This window comes from Chiroxiphia lanceolata, chromosome 1 (genome assembly GCF_009829145.1).
Source record: "Chiroxiphia lanceolata isolate bChiLan1 chromosome 1, bChiLan1.pri, whole genome shotgun sequence".
Taxonomy (NCBI): domain Eukaryota; kingdom Metazoa; phylum Chordata; class Aves; order Passeriformes; family Pipridae; genus Chiroxiphia; species Chiroxiphia lanceolata.
The window spans coordinates 22,235,635-22,252,901 of record NC_045637.1 but is presented as its reverse complement, the minus strand read 5'-3'; the positions used below and the strand labels follow the sequence as shown (position 1 = coordinate 22,252,901).

Below are 17,267 nucleotides of genomic sequence, written 5' to 3'. Positions count from 1 at the left end.
TTTATAATATAGGGCTAAGTGATTAGACATGACCAGATTATTTTAGTTCCATGCTGTTCAAACTAAAACCGAAGCAAATACAATATCAGTTTATTGCATGCATCTACTTTTATTTAACCCTTTGTAACTTACTCTAGATCTAGGTTTTTTCAATACATATTCTATTTAGTGGAACAGAAAACTACAGCAACTTTAATGTAGCGAAACAGATGTTAGTGACAATTTTTAAAATCTAAAGTGTATTGCTATTTTGGGAGTCTTACTACCAACCATTTATAAGACAAATATATTAATGGAGCAGAAGAACATGCACTGAAGGGATAGGAAGGTTAAGAATTCATACACTACATACTTGACTAAAAAAGGTGGTTCTAAATCCAGACTTTCGGGTATTGGACTAAGATGTAGTTACACATCCCCAGGGGCATCAAAAGGCATGCATACATCTTGTATCAGTCAGAGAGCAGGCAGTAAATTTGACACTATAAGGCTGCATCTGGAATATTGCATCCAGTTTTGGGTCCCCAGTACAAGGAGGATGCTCACATACTCAAGTGCGGCAGAAGACCACTGAGATGGTCAGAGGCTGGAGCACTTGCCCTGTGAGGAAAGGCTGTTTAGCCTGAAGAAGAGACAGCTCTGGGAAGACCTAGAAGCAGCCTTACAGTACTTTTAAGGAGATTACTGAAAGATGGAGCCAGGATTTTTATGCAGGTGCACGGTAGGAGGACAAGAAACCATTCGTAGAAAACAGCAGAAGTCTGAACTGGATTATAAGAAAAAAAGGTAGTTGTGGCATGATTAGCACTGGAACAGGTTGTCCAGAGAGATTATAGAATCTGTTGTTGGAAGTTTTCAAGACCGACTGAAGTAAGTGCCAAGCAACCTGGTCTCAATACTAAAGCACTGACCCTGCTTTGAGCAAGAAACCAGACTACAGACTTCCTCAAAGCCCCCTCCAGACTGAGTGATCTATGATTCTGTGCAAATTCCAAATTCTACCCAATAGAGCACCTCTGTCTCTCAAACTAGCATATAAAAGCATTTCGGAATAGATAAAACCTTTCTGGAAAAGCAAATTTCACTTGCTTACTTAAGAAAACTAGAATGATAAATCAGAATGTTTTTATAAGCATAATAAAAGAAGAGGTAATTCCTGACCTTTTTTACTCATCACCACCACAAAAACAAGTGATAATGTTATGACAAAAAATCAAATGAGAACATGCAAAAAAAAACCCCAAACCTGATTTCTCGTAGGAAATATTTTACGAGTTGCAGTGCAGGAGAGAGGATCAGACAATCAATTTTCCCTTCAGTATGCAAAGAACTTTGGAGCAAAACACACAATCTAACCATTCCCACACATTACAAGCCACAAAAAAAAAAATCCAATAAAAAACTGTTCAATTTTCTGTAGCAAACTTTAAACCTTTCCCACAGAAGCCAAGTGCTGTAAAATCCTACAATGTTTCATGGGACAATAATAAGAAAGGTTTATGGCACCACCAATATTCTAGGTCATTGCAATAATGAGGAATCTCTTCAGTGAAGATGGAGTGGATGAGAGCCTGTACTAAAAAGGAAAGGGGAAAAAAAGCATCCATTCCAATCTAATATACTAAGAAATGTCTTTCTTACTCCAAGTGCTTTGGCTTTTTAAGGACAAGTAAAATACACTAACAAAAGACTAAGTGTATCATTCTCTCTAATTTGGGCCAATTTTTGATGCTTTGAAGATAAAGGGGAAAACTCCAGAGCCAAATTATACCTCAAGATGTTAAGAAAAAATATTTTAGGTTTGGCAGGAGCCTTGAAGTTTGGGATTCCTACATTATCAATTTAGCACAATAAATAGGATCAAGGACTTGAAAATGCCAACAAATAAGAAGTCTACAGACTTTGCAAACTGTTTTACTCACAGACAATTCTCCTCTTGAACCCAGTATGACCAGTGTAACTCAGTGTAGTAAACTCAACATCGGAAAAAATCTCCAAGCAAATAAAAAAAAGCTGTTTTCAGACTGTGGTACAGCAACACTATTAAATAAATAAACAATTGTATGCACTTTTTTGACAGCAAAGAAATTTCTTAGCTGTCAAACACACATTTAATATAGTTTCAGCTGAATAATAAACAGAATACATAACTCTGAAACCTGAAGTTATACACTTAACTGAAGGCAAGACAAATTTCTCTCGGCCCTCCCATAACAGAAACCAAAACAGCATCCATCACCATGTTGCCAGGATATCAGACACATAAATCTCACTGTTCTCTGTCTTAACAGTTTTCAGATATACTTAACTTCAGATACCATTAACTAGTGTGTAAATATGCTCACCCCATTTCAGACCCAAATAACATAGTTTGATCCCAAGAGAAACAGAATGACCACAGCTTGGCTGCTTCTTAGGTTACGGGTGGGAATGAATAGAGATCTCACCCAGGAACTTTGCCAAACTTCCTTAAGATGGGTATGTCTGTATCATAAAGAAATGTCAGTGAGAGTCCAGACCAGAATTTGAGCAGCAATGTGAAGTGTCTGGAAAATTCACACTACACACGGTCAATGCAAATCTCCCATTGACTTTAGCAACTTCAGCCTTTCCCTTCTGCTGATGAGCAAGACAAAAATCACAATCACGTATCACAATCTAATTCAGAGAGAAGAGAAGAATATTTCCAGTAAACATACTATCAGTAAGAAATTAAGTCAGGAATGCTTCATTTGCTTCCTTGAATGTCAAAGACATGAAGAAGTTTTAGTCCTGGGTAAGTTTCAACATAACATGCATGTAGGGCCTTACTTAAGACAAAGCCTTTTTCAGGGAGGCATCTGCAGCCTCCCTCCACACACCTGGAGAAGATAAAACTAATGAGCATGCACTGATGCCTTGATCTGATGATTTGATGCATGGAATTATTCAAAGTCAACTTCGAAACAGTGAAGGGCCTGAACTGTGCAGCAGAGTGGATTGCTTTTTTGCTTTCTGTCCTTTCTGTCATCTGCTACTCATAAGTCAGGTCTGGTTTTATTCTTGACAGCACTAGGTTTTCAGGACCATTCTGTCTTCGGAAAGACAAGCCCAAGCTTTGTTACTTGGACTTTAATTGTTTTCAGAATCATCACCTGCAGCAAATTCTGGATCCCAGACTACTTGGTGGAGAGCTTTTATAGTGAGAACAACTACCAAAAGAAGTAGTCTTCAAATCTGAGGTTGATAATATTGTGGTCACTTGGCAGATTACTGCTGCTAGGGAAACCAACAGCCAGGGACTTGCAACCAAAGCATCATCTCCTGGATGTGCTTCAACTGAGGCTCAGTTAGGTATTTTGTCTCTAGTGCAACAACTTGAGGTTTCAAAGAGGAGCAGCATGCCTCCCTTAGGATCACTGCTAACTGGAAAATGAGGGGTAAGACCCCAGCATGGACTTGGGGTGGAACAAGCAGCAGGCAGCCTGTAGAGTACAGGAGAAACAAGCTGACATTACTACGCTTGCTTTCAATGCTGAGCTTGGATGGCAATTTCTGACTTCTGAATTTTCATTCCTGACTAAACATATTCTTGGATGTTTTTAATACGTGGATCAAAGATTCAAATTCTAGGGCTGCCTGACCACCAGTAATGGAAATGTATCAAGGCCAATGTTTCTCTTAAATCTTTCATTTTACATTAGTTACTAAGGAAGGTGTAACTCGTTTGTGTGTCATGTAATTGGTTTCTGCTACTGTGAAATCACTGTATTACTGGCAATAACTGCCCTCTCGAGGTTATTTGTATTACATCTTTCAGAAATATTTCTGTACAAACTATCCTTCATTACAGTATGCAGATCTTTGGAGTACTTAGATATTCATGTCAGATTGTATTAAATATCATTATAACAAGTGGATCACTTAAAGGATACACTGTAAATCAAAGCAAAAAAAACCATGAAAAATCTGCTGCTGCTATAGCAAGTCCCCAGTGATACAGTTTTCCGTATGCTAATGGTGCCTCATAAATCAATGCAGAGGCAGCCTCTTAAAATAAGCATATGCTACCCCTGCTTTCTTGTATCAAGTCACACAATATTTTCAGTTTAACTTGTTGCCTAACTACTAGCACACCTGGGTAATACTGTTCCCAGGCAACAGCATATAAGCACAACAAGAATAAAGCAATGGAAATTTCAATGCAGTGTTTTAGTAGAAACCTTCTGAGAAGGAGAGGAAAACTGGGAATGTAAGGTATTCAAACCACAGAACTCAAGGCATTAAGAGAACTTAATCCTGAAGAGGGTAAATACTTAGGAAAAGATCAAAGAGAAAATAAAACCAATTATGAGAACATTACAGTTAAAAATAGATAATAGAGCATCTGTTTTCACGAAGATATGTAAACATGTGTAAGAGAGACCATGTGTCATCTTAGAAGCTACCAAGATTACCAGCGTAAAATAGTGTTTACCCAGGAGTGACTGTGAACTCTTTTCTGTGGGCTTCAGAGCCATCAGGAGTGCCTGGACAATTGCTGCGGTTTAGAGCTGCTGAGCTGGGCCAGGACTGTGGGCTGAGGAGCCCTCTGAGGCCAAGGAGAATTTTGGCCTCTAACAGATGTCCTGAAATCTGTTCATGTCCAAGGATACCAAGAGACCAAGCAAGCTGAACTTCTTACCCACTCCGTCCTCTGAGATTTGGGGAAAACTTGAAGCATAGTTTCCAAATAAGCAGCAAAGGCATAAAGGATGGTATTCCTGCGCTAAGAACAATCTGGCACACGGAAGGAGGCCTGGGTTTAAAAGCTAAGTAGTTAGGCTTGGATTAGTCAGATATCATAAAGCAGCTGTAGGGGGGAGGTGGAGGATGTTGGAGAAAGAAAAAGTTCCAGCCCCTCTCACCACACACTTTCTTCCATCTGTGTCTCTCCAGCTTTGAAAAAAATTATTCTTAGGAATCTTGCAGTGTGGTGAAAGTATGTAAAGGTTGAGCTCCTGAGAGAAGTCAGTATTGGTGCTATGCACAAAACCCACACATCTGAATATCTTCAGATTCTATTTTAAGCTTAAAAATTGGCATGGGGAGCCCATTCTATCACCTTTAGTTGTGCAATTTCCATTATATGTGTACATTTACACAAATCTGTGATGTGGCTTAGAGAGCACAGCTATGTCTAGTTCAGTTTGGTAAGCCAAATCATTCAGTTATGAATCATAACTGAATTTATTTCATTAATGGCTGCACCAGAGTATGAGGTCCAAGGAGCATCAAGAAACATTCTGCCCCTTCCTAACACTGGTGGTGGTTCCTACCAAGCAAGTTGCAGGAATGGGTATATGTTCTTGTAGTGTAGCCTGTTGGACTGCAGTGCCTTAGGAGGGGGACAGGCTGTGGGACAGCTCTGTGGTACATTGGGTGGGAGCCACGAGTGACACTGTGGAAAACCTGTGCCACTTGGCAAGGGAGTATGGGTGTAAGGTGTGGGGATGAAGAGAATGGGGATAGTCAAGGCCAACACTACAAAGATGAAGTTGGATGATGTTGCCATATTGAAGGAGCAGGACCATATATTTGACTCTCATGACAATGTGGGGAGGTAGTGTAGTTGATGGGGAAAAGGAGCAAAATATAGGGCAACTAGTTAAAAATAGGGCACTGGATATGGTAGTCTAACTGTAACTGGATCAGCACACAGAATAGAGTGTAAGCCTGCACACTTCTAGCTGCAGATGGGAGAGGAAAAGGAGGGAAGTGACAACTTTGAGGCCTTCAAAGCCGTGAATAGAAACAGAGTTGGTTTTGAGCTTAAATGTATATTAATCACTGAGTGCATTGCCACAAGACTGTAAAAGGACAAACATTTGTTATGTCATCATGATGTGATACTCGAATAGAATTGGACTCCTTATACTTTTAGAGTAAGTATTTATGTGTCTTTTTCATTTCCTATTCTTATTATTTTAGTGCACTGTGATCTAAATAAACAATTAATAACATAAATTTAAATACATAAATAGCGTGGGGGTCCTGGTGGACAAAAGCAGTTCATGAGCCAACAGTGTGTCCCTGTGGCCAAGAAGGTCTGATGTACATTAGGAGGAGCATTGCCAGCAGCTCGAGGGCTCCTCAGTACAAGAGAGACATGGAGCTCCTGAAGGAGGTCAGGCACAGGGTGACAAAGACGATTAAGAGACTGGAACATCTCTGTTATGTGGAAAGGTTGAGGGAACTGGGCCCATTCAGCCTCAAGAACAGACAAATGAGAAGGGCCCTTATCAATGTCCGTAAGTATCTGAAGGGATGGTGTCAAGACGATGGAGCCAGGCTCTTTTGGGTGGTGCTGAGCAATAGGACAAGAGGCAAGAGGCAGAAACTGATACACAGGAAGTTCCACCTGAACATGAGGAAGAACAACTTGCCTGTGCAGGTGACTGCACACTGAACAGGTTGCCCAGAGAGGTTGTGGAGTCTCCCTCACTGGAGATATTCAAGAACTGTCTGGATGCAATCCTGTGCCATGTGCTCTAGGATGACTGCTTGAGCAGGGAGGTTAGACCAGAACCCACCGTGGTCCCTTCTAGCCTTACCCATTCAGTGATTCTGTGATTCTTTAGCTTAGCAAAATAAAATCTGTCCTCAGAAGTCCAGATACTGTGCTACTTTTCCTGATACTGATAACATTGAGCAGTAAGAGTTGCTACCATTGAAACACAGACATATTGTAAAAGTCATTTAACTAGCAAGCAGCAAAATGTAAAATTTTCTAAGATGGATTAAGTTACTCTTAGTTTTAGTATGGTGTTTCTTGAATTTTGCAAGGGATTTCTGTAAGATACTTACCGGAAGACTCAAAAATTCATTAAAGTAGTCCACAAGCATATCATCTGTGGCTAAGCATTCTTCCTAGAGAGAGACAAAACCACAAAGCAAGGCTTGTAGTAATCTGTGCTAACATGGTTTGAATGCACTATTCCCTCAAACAATGTTTTTTTTCATGAGATATGACATGGAAACTTTTGCAAAATATTATTTTCCCACTTTTGAGAATATAATCATTGCATCACTGTTATTTGCAACCATTGCACACTTCTGAGATCCTTAGCAATTTAAAAAACACAAACAAAGGTAAATCCTATGTCAATAAATTTACAGATAAAGCCTTCATAAACCCAACAGCTTCTAAATGCTGAAAATCTGGATGTTTATTTTTGAAAAAATGTGCATAAGCTAACAGTCTAGAAATTCCCTACATTGTACCTTTCTCTCTTTCACTTGGAAAAAAGGGGAATTCACCCAAGGCCACCAGGGCCACCTTCTGCTCTCGCACTGCTACTTGGGGATGTTTGGGGAATAAAAGGGAGTTCTCTGACCTATATTTTGGCTTAACAAGCAAGCCATGTATGCCATACTTTGAATCTGATAGAACTGGGAGGCTTCCTGTTGATCTCATCAGAAGTGAAGACTGCATCTGCAGATGTTTTTGTATCCTTTCTGACCCCTGCATTTTAAATCCTGCTAACAAGACTCAAAAAATTTTGAATAGAAATTTAATTTTTTTGCTGTTGACAAACCCAAAATTATGGATCCAAATCTTACTTCTACTGTACTCAATACCACCACCATCCTCATTTCAATTCAATAGAGAGTAAAAGTAGAACATTATTCCATTGGTCTTCAGATATGTGTCTTCAGTATAATGAAGACACCTAAATTTTTTTATAGTTTCTAGAATATTCTTATTTCTGCCTTGCAAGGCAAAGAAAATGCACCTAAATCTGATGTATTTGCCAATATCAGCAAAGGTCTTGTGACACAACTCTTTTTTCTCTTTCTTATGTTCATAGCACTAGTGAGGAATAGCACTAAAGAGAGGTTATGCACAGTGTACATGGTATCAAGTGTAGGCAGGCAGTATCTTGATCTAAACCCCATTGGTATAAACAGAGACAGCTCAGGCTCAGGTAAGGAAGAAATCTGAGTTAACATACTTTAATATGAACTCAGGAAGGCTCTTGTTTGCTGCACAAGAAGTCAGAACCAGACCTGATGGTTTTTGCCTGGCCCTAGTCTGCCAACATTTATTCCTTAGTACTTGTGGTTGCTCTTGTGACTGATACAGGACAGGCAAGTTAGCTCATGCTCTTCCCTAGAAAACACTGACAATGCTGAAAGCAAGGCTTTCTGCATTACAGAGGTCGTGCTTTATTTGGACCACAGGCCTGTGGCCCAATGCAATTGCAGTACCATGCACCTAGAGATGTTTGGGCACTGATTAAACAGGAGGATTTATTTACAACTATGCAGGTAACATGTGTTTTTAATTTCCCAAGGATATAATTCTCTGTAGTTCCATATAACAGCAAGAAATGTAAACACAGTGGTTGATTAATCAATAAAATGTTTATGATCTTATTAATGCAAGCTCTACTACTCACTGATCTTACTGCATCTATACACAACATACTTTCCTCTGGTTTTTGGAGGGTTTTTTGTAGACAGTCTTATTTTCACTTGAAATCACAGTTGCACTTTCATATTTGTACATTATAGGTTTTGGAGTTGCATGTACAATACTATAGCTTAGATTTTTGTGTAAGGAAGCATTTTGTTTCATCTTTCCTGCTGCACAGTCTAAATTATGACTATAAAAAGCTGCCTTTCATGAAAAATTGCAACTGGAGGTTAAGGTGGGCTAAAGATTGGTCCAAAACTGTTTCATGCAATTTTTGTATGAATAGGAATATCTTGAGCCTCATTTCTATCACTATTTTAACATTGAAAGGAATTTTAAAATCATTTTGGCATGGTATACAATCATTTCTTAGGTATTTTCTGGAAACAAACCTAATTACTTCTATCTATAGCATTTGATACCTTTCTCTATTACTGCCATTATGAAAAAGTATAGAAACACAGAACTATTATTAGACATCAAAGGGGAAGTTGAATGTGGATAAAAGCAGCACTATATTGCAAGATTTGCATTTCATGTTGCAGCACCCACTAAAATGATAAATATCTCTCCACCCTTGACAAATATATAAAACATGACATCTTTAAATCTCAAAAGCTGAAAGTTAATATAAAACCCTATACTAAATAGAACTCTAACAGCTTCATGCCTGTGTGTGAAGTTCACCTGGAGTCAGACATATCTAGTCATATTAAGGAGCCTGCAGAATCCAGGTTTAATGCAATCTAAATATGCAGTTAGGAGATGCTCTCGTACATATTTATATATGCCAGATATACTTTATGTATAGAATCATAGAATCATAGAATTGTTTAATTGTAAAAGACCTCTAAGATCATCAAATACAACCATTAACCTGGCACTACCAAGCCTACCCCTAAATCATGTCTCCAAGTGCAACATCCACATGTCTTTTAAATATTTCCAGAGATAGTGACTCAACCACTTCTCTGGGCAGCCTGTTCCAATGCTTGACAAAACTTTTGGTGGCAAAATTTTCCTAATATTCAACCTAAACCTCCCCTGGCACAGCTTCAGGCCATTTCCACTTTTTCCTATTGCTTGTTACTTGGGAGAAAAATAACTGCATCTGCAAACTTGCTGAGGGTGCACTTGATCCACTCATCTAGGCTGTCAATAAAGACATTAAACAGGACTGGCCTCAGTACTGAGCCCTGGGGAACCCCAGTAATGTCCAGCTGCTAACTGGATTTAACTCACCCCATTCACCACCACTCCCTGGGCCTGGACATCCAGCCAGTGTTTTTACCCATCCAACAGTGCACCTGTCCACATCATGGGAAGCCAGTTTCTCCAAAAGAATGCTGTGGGAGATGGTGTCAAAGGCGCTACTGAAGTCCAAGTAGACAACATCCATAGCCTTTCCCTCATCCACGAAATGAGTCACCCTGCCAAGTGTGATCAGATTTGTCAAGCAGGACATGTTTTTCCTAAACCCATACTGGCTAGGCTGATCCCCTGGTTGTACTGCACATGCCGCGTTATGGCACTCAAGATGATCTGCTCCATGATGCTCTGCAGCCCCAATGTCAGGCTGACAGGCCTGTAGTTCCCAGGATCCTCTTTCCAACCATTCTTATAGAGGAGCTTCACATTTTCTAACTTTGTCACCTAGGACTTCCCAGCTGACCAGGACTGCTGGTAAATGACTGAAAGTGTCTCAGTGAACACCTTCACCACGTCCGTCAGTACCCCTGGGTGAATTCCATCTGGCCCCATGGACTTGTGCAGGTCTAAGTGGTACAGCAGGTCACTGGCCATTCCCTCCTGGATTATAGGGGCTCCATTCTGCTCCCTGTCTCTGTCTTCCAGCTCATGGGCACCTTGACAATTACTGGTCTTGTTGATAAAGACTGAGGCAAAGAAGGTATTAAGTACCTCAGGTTTTTCCTCATCCTTTGTCACTATGTTTCCTCCCACATCCAGCAAAGGATGGAGATTCTCCTTTTTGTTGTATATACAAAAATAGAAAAAATATTGTTGTATATACAAATATACAAAAAATACACTTTTTGTTGTATTTTACAGCAGTGGCCACATTAAGTTCTATCTGGGCTTTGACCTTTCTAATTTTCTCCCTGCATGACCTCACAACATCCTTGTGATACTCCTGAGCTGCCTATCCCTTCTTCTCACTGAGTTCCAGCCAAAGTTCTCTTGTCCTTCCTCACCACTGGCTTGTCTTTTGGCATATGGGGAGAGCCTGCTCCTCTACCTTTAAGATTTACGTATATTTACATATATATATTTACAGATTTACAGATTTATATATACCTTTCAAACAAGACGACAAACATCAGGGAACTCCTAAAATGAGCTATGAGCAAAGACCAGAAAATGCAAAGTAAGGAGACTGTTAAACCCATCATGCTGAACCTTCCATTTGATTGTTTCCTTCCTTCATCCTAATTGTCTTTCTTTTCTATTTCCATCTTTATTCTCCGTAGTCTCTTGTTATTCTTTTTCCTAATTATTTTAAAATTAAGTATTATTTTGTCTGAGAAAATTGTAAGAAATTACTCAGTACTCCATACTTACAAAGCAAAGAAATGAGAAAAGAGACAGCAGTTTCCCAAATGGTTTTGTTGCTTTTTTTGCTCTATAGCTGCACAACAAAAATAATGATCAAGCCTTATAAAGCATACTTACAAACACGTCTTCTGTTATACATGGAGGTTCTGAAAAACGTAAATGAAATATCGTATGTTATCCAAGCAATACAGTCAAGCTGGTTCAACTAGGATTACAATACAGAAACAAAAAGTATTGAGGCATGACACCCTTTCCTGGATATTCTGAAATAAAATTACTTAGCCGGAGGAAATAAAATAAACTAAAAACATGCAGTAATGTTGACCCATGCATAAAAAGGTTAACTACCACAAGAATGATTTAAATATAATTCAAGTATTATTTAACTATGTTATTTCTCATACATGTCAGTTAACTTCTTGTCAGCTTTCCTCTGCAAAATTGATTACTAGACGCTAGGCAGTTTTAATGAAAATACAGATTTGTATGAGACTCTTGGAGCTTTGAACAGCAAATATTAAGAAATATCTGATAAAATTAAGAAGATACAATTGTGAATGTTCCCAGATAACCAATTCTCACTCATTCTAGGAGAATATCCTATCTTTTGTGATGCTGTTTGAAGGCAGCAGAGTTCTCTCTGCAGAGCAACAAATTCTGATGGGCAAGTTTAAACCTGGCAGTTCAAAATCCCGCTCTTCTCGTGTCACCACCTCTGTCTCTGTCTGTACCCCTGTCACCTCTCTGTGCCTGGGGCCGTCACCGTGGGGCCAGACCCCTCGTCTGACACGGATCCAGCCCATACCCTGCGTGGGAATCGCGACGTACCTGTGGTGAGCCTCTTCGAGTGCATCCTGGAGCTGCCGACCTCGGCCGCGGAGGTGAAAGGCCGGAGGGCAGAGCAGCAGGAGCAGCTGCGGAACCGCCGGGCCTGGCCGGGCCTGCGGCCGCCGCGGGCAGCGCGGCGGGGTTGCCATGGCGCTGCGGGCGACACCGCCTCAGGCGACACCGCCTCGGCCGCAGCCGAGCGCCCCGGGGGGTGATCGTTCCAGAGGAGGTGCCTGAGAACCAGGAATGAATCTGAGGACACTTGTAGCCAGAAATGAAATTAAACTCTCCGAGAATGTTAGTTTCTTCCTTGGTTCGAGGGGGTAACTCCAGGATATAAGAAAAAGGCACATTTCTGGAATGGTCAGCGAAAGCTGTGTGCAAAGAAGGAATTCAGGCTCCTGTTTGAGGATTTCAGTGGGCTTTAGGTGTTCCACAGCTGGGACCTGATAAACATCCTACCTAGCGAGTATCTGATACTAGAACTGCATAAATCCTTCAGGGTTTTTTGGCATGAAAGTTCTTTCAAAGGTTCTCCACCGCTGCTTATTTCCAGACCAGCACTGCTTTTAGTAGCTTAGCAAAAATCCCGCTGGGATCAGTTGTACAAGATGTCACCTACGCAAGTTAAGTGAAGGGCTCCTTTGAGAAGCCTAATCCATCTGCTGTGCTCAGGAAGTGCCCAAAATGCACCAAGACTCTCCCATTCCCAGCGAAATCTGTCATTTGTGCCCCCTTTCATGGAATAGTACAGTATCTCCAGCCATACACCTCAGCTGTGAAAAAAAGTTCTATTTTAATTCATACATGACTTTGGTGGAATTCATGATTAAGTAAAAACTGCGCGTGCTCAGGGACTGCAACTTAACGTCCAGGAATTGATGGCTGTTCAAAGTGAACAAGCAGCAAATCAAATATAATTGAGGCAGGGAAAATGGCTTCATCTCCTAGAAACAAATGATATTTTGCACCCTCTACTCCAGATGTGTCTTCCCACTCCTGGGGATGCCTGCCCAAATACCACAGTCACTGCTCTAATTGCTAAATGTCAGAACGATACTTCTAATTGTCTTCATGTAATATTGTTATTACACTCAAACCACCCCAGCTTTTTAGGGTGGTTTGGGTTTGGTTTTTTTTTCATATAAGGGGAGAAAAGTATTTCCAAAGACCTGAGAGATTAGCTGAATAATGTCTTAGTCAAGATACACATTTCAGCCAAAAGTTTTGTATATATGTGAAGAGCATATACAAGAGAAGCAAAGAATAAAATATAAAAATTCAAACAAATGAGCTATGGACAATTTAAATATTATTACTCTGATGAAGTATTAACTATTTTTAATTTCTTTGTATGGGGATTCTATTGAATAAGACATGACAAACAGTAATTTAATGCTTAATGGCATACATTTAAACACACACTTTCCTAGTGCTATATATCAGGACATGTTCTATTGTCACTATGAAATATTTCAGATAGGTATACCTAATGTATATGTAAGAGAAATATGCTTTGCAAGATAGCCCATAAAAGGTAAAGTTAAACCTTTGCAACAGGTAGAAGAATTGTACTCCATTGTATCATCTGGTTGGATTATCTCATAACCAAACTACTTAATATGATTTTAAGTTTAGGCTAATGTTGATTTCACTCATTTTCCCCAGCCCCTTTTTCTTTCTGATGTAGACATAAACATAGCCTTTGGTGTATAACTTTCTCCTAAACTTCCCTAGTTGCTTGTATTTTTTGAAGAAAAAACAATGGAAACATGACTGAATATGCTTTTTTTTTTTTAATTAGAAATGGGAGTTACAAGTCAGCTTAGATACAACTGAAGTCTGGAAAGGATTCAATTAAAAAATAAATAAAATAAAATAAAATAAAATAAAATAAAATAAAATAAAATGGTCCTTTTTCTCTCCTTCTGTCAACTACTATATTTCAATATAAAACTCTTAGGTCTTTATGCTTTTTGTCATGTGCTTCAAAGACGGCATTTTGGATTAAGCTCATCAGGAAATACACACTGTACTCTCTCATGGAGAAGCTGTCAGCAGTCGTCATCGCTTTCTCATAATCTTACTTAACAACACACTTAGGTGAAATACTTTGTGTATATGCATTTCAGTCCTGATTTTATATTGCCAGTTGAAAGTTCACCAGCTGGAGAGGCTGAGATATAAAGATTAGGCTCATTTTCCTCATTTTTCACATTTTTCTTTTTCCATGCTCTTCTTTTAATTTTTGTTATTATTTATCTTAGCAGAAGTGCAGGCTCACAGAATGTTTCATAAATATAGTCAAAGCCATGATCTATCCCAAAACACATCTGATCTTGTAGAAAAAAATGAATGGCTAGGTAGGAAGGAGAATAAGTTCTAAAAAAGATGATACCAGTAAAATACTAGACAAAGAAAGGCAAAATAGTAAAAGTATGTCTTACATTGTTAGATTTTTTTAGAAAATGGTAATCTAGAAGAAGGCCTGCACAGGAAGAGATCTACACAGGAAGACAAGTGAAAGGAAACATAAATTCGTCCACTTCATACCTGCTGGCATCTTCCTCCCCTGCTCATTACTGAAGAGCCATTTGGAGAGGTGAACTTTCAGTCAAGATTTTAATCTGTTGTTTCCTCTGTAATTTTCTGAAATTCATACTTTCGGTCATTTATCAGGGAGAGTGTTTCAAAATATCACCCAGGCTAAACAGATCAAAACTGCTGAGACAACTTTTTGCACTCAAAGACCCACACAGATAAGCTGCACCAGCTTCCTGGGTGAGCAAGTCTCCTTAGGACTTGTGCAAATAAAGATAAGACATAAAATGAATTGCTTTATTAAATCCAAATGCACACTTGTGTTTTTAGGTGTGAAACAGTGTTTGATTCCCGGCAGTGGTCACAATGAAATCATGAACTTTCTCATAATTAATTACTAATTCAAAAGGAAGCAAATACTACTAACAAAAATGCAGATACACCTCTGGAGAGATTCTCAAAGACAGCTATTGGTTTTCAATAGAAGTGCCCAATCTCAAACATAAGTGGGCATTTCTTCATGTGGTATCTTTAATACCTAAATACCTTTACAGAAATCCAACTTTAGTTAAATGTAACTACTGTTTCTTTTTTTGGATGATTACAACATAGATTTTAGTTTTGCATTTGAAAGCAATGATCTCATAAACTGAAAACAGGTGCTAGGAAACCTATTTAAATATTGACTGCAGAAGTGCAAAAATGGGAGTCAGACACTGAGAGGGAAGTACAAATTTATTGTCATACAGCTGGACCTGAAATGCCTTAAATTATTCCATTGGCAAAATACCAGAGGCTGCCTCTTGTGATGGTACAGCCTGTGTTGAATCTGATAGTTCTAGTCTACTGGCACAGTTTAATGCAATGCTGTGGCTGTCAGAAAAAGTTAATGCAAACACCTGAGGAAATTGTTATATACAAGCAGTCAAAAGAATTCTAAAAGGAGGGGAAAAAAACCCTTCCCAAAGATAGCCTAGGTGAAGAGAAAAAAGCGTTTAAAAATAAAATAGGATGGGCCAATGGCATCTCAGCCTGTGTCAAAAATAATGTGGCCAGCAGGACCAGGGCAGTGGTTGTCCCCCTGTACTCAGCACTGGTGAGGCTGTGCCTTGAGTCCTGTGTCCAGTTCTGGACCCTTCTTTACAGGAAAGATATTGAGGAGCTGGAGTGAGTCCAGAGAAGGCTGACAGAGCTGGTGAATGGTCTGGAGCACAAGTTTGATGAGAAGTGGCTGAGGGAGCTGGGGGTGTTTAGCCTGGAGAAGAGGATGCTCACTCTCTACAACTACCTGAAAGGAGGTTGCAGCAAGGTAGGGGTGGGGCTGTTCTTCCAGGTAGCAGGCAATAGGACAAAAGGAAATAGCATCAAGTTGTGCCAGAGCAGGTCTAGATTGGACATTAGGAAAAAAATCTTCACCAAAACGATGTCAAGCACTGGAACAGGCTACACAGGGAAGTAGTTGAGTCACTACCCCTGAAGGTATTTAAGGGATGTCTAGAGTGGCACTTAGGGACATGGTTTAATGGTGGAATTTGCAGTGCCAGGTTAAGGGTTGGAATGGATGATCTTAGAGATCTTTTCCAACTTAAAGAATTTTATGATTCTAGAAATGGTAAAAGAAGAAATGTGACATCTTTGGGCTATCAACATTAGAAACCTTTTACTACTGGAGGAGAGTTTCAGAGGGAAGTCCAAAGAGCTTGACCTCTACAAAAGTCTTTATTTGGATAGCCACTGGAGAATACTTTTTGATTTTCCATGCCACCAATGGCCCAAGGATTCGTATAATAATTTTATATTATCAGGACAGTGTAGAGGTGTTTTATCAAATTTAAAGGCTTTAAGTAAGGTTTGATTTCCATTTGCCTAGCATGGTCTTGGTCTTAAGTAAGGGGTTTTTTTTAACATAAAGGGAATACAGAGACATACTTGGAAAGTGAACCAGAATTTGGAAGGACCACGTAGCAGTTTGTGATACACACTTGTACTCTTACTACCTCCTACCTGCCAGCTGCCTACTTCATAACTGCAGACATTTGATTCCTTCATAAATTTGTATTAGTGTCTTAAGGCATAACTTCTAGAACTTTAGGAGAATATCATGTTGCCTCTTCTGATTTTGGAAAGGAGCATTAAGACTTAGTGCAGAAACTATTCAGTAAGATTATGAAATATTTATTAGAAATAATAATATAAATAATAAAATTATTAAGAAATAATTATTAGAAATGAGGTATTAAAGTCAGTCTGCAAAGACAGTATGAAAATTAGGAAAGAACTACTAGAACCACAGCTGTCAAATCACATATAAGATAAAAACATTGGCAGAGTGTGTAAGTTTACATCAAGGCAGAGAGAGCTTTTTGCTTGCAGCCCTACTAGAGTTGATGTAGCATATCTTTCCACTGAAACATAAGATGCAGATCAGAAGAACCTGTGACAGTTATTTCTCACAGAGATTTCACTGTCAGGGGATGTATCCAAAAATTTTACACTGTGTACAAAAGTTTGAATTGTTATTGTCTATTATCTATTTTTCATGTAGATAAACTGGAGTCACAGTTTGTAATACATTTGGCTGCGCTAATTTAAGCTTTTCAAGTTTACCACCACTTCTTACTTTTAGTTGGGCAAGTAACTTTCTGACAATTTATTTTTATGGGGTTACTTGCAGCTTGGTTTAAGTCAGGTGAGTTTCTTGATCTTGGCTTAGCAGGTGATCCAGTCCACTAAAGGTCCAACGCAAGAGGCATATGAAGCAGCTTCAGCAGATAGGAATAACATATACCAATAGTGTCAAACTCCTTTAGCAAATCATCTCCTGGCAGTAGGTGTCATATACCCAATAAGAAACACTAAATGCATGCGTGTCTTCCCTGTCTTGCTA

The 17,267-nt window shown here is 39.3% G+C and overlaps 1 protein-coding gene across 6 annotated transcripts in view; it reads right to left on the bottom strand.

The window, feature by feature from the left end:
* The window catches only part of RGS22 (regulator of G protein signaling 22), a 64,085-nt gene extending 52,123 nt beyond the window's left edge, over positions 1-11,962 (bottom strand). For all 6 annotated transcript variants that reach the window (XM_032708083.1, XM_032708100.1, XM_032708063.1 and 3 more), the window contains exons 1-3: positions 11,840-11,962; positions 11,129-11,157; positions 6,826-6,888 (exon numbers count right to left, since the gene is read on the bottom strand). In XM_032708083.1, coding sequence (XP_032563974.1) covers positions 6,826-6,888; positions 11,129-11,157; positions 11,840-11,864 — 117 coding nt within the window. In that variant the 5' untranslated portion in view covers positions 11,865-11,962. The remainder of the gene's footprint in view (positions 1-6,825; positions 6,889-11,128; positions 11,158-11,839) is intronic.
* Between the last annotated feature and the right edge of the window lie 5,305 nt (positions 11,963-17,267).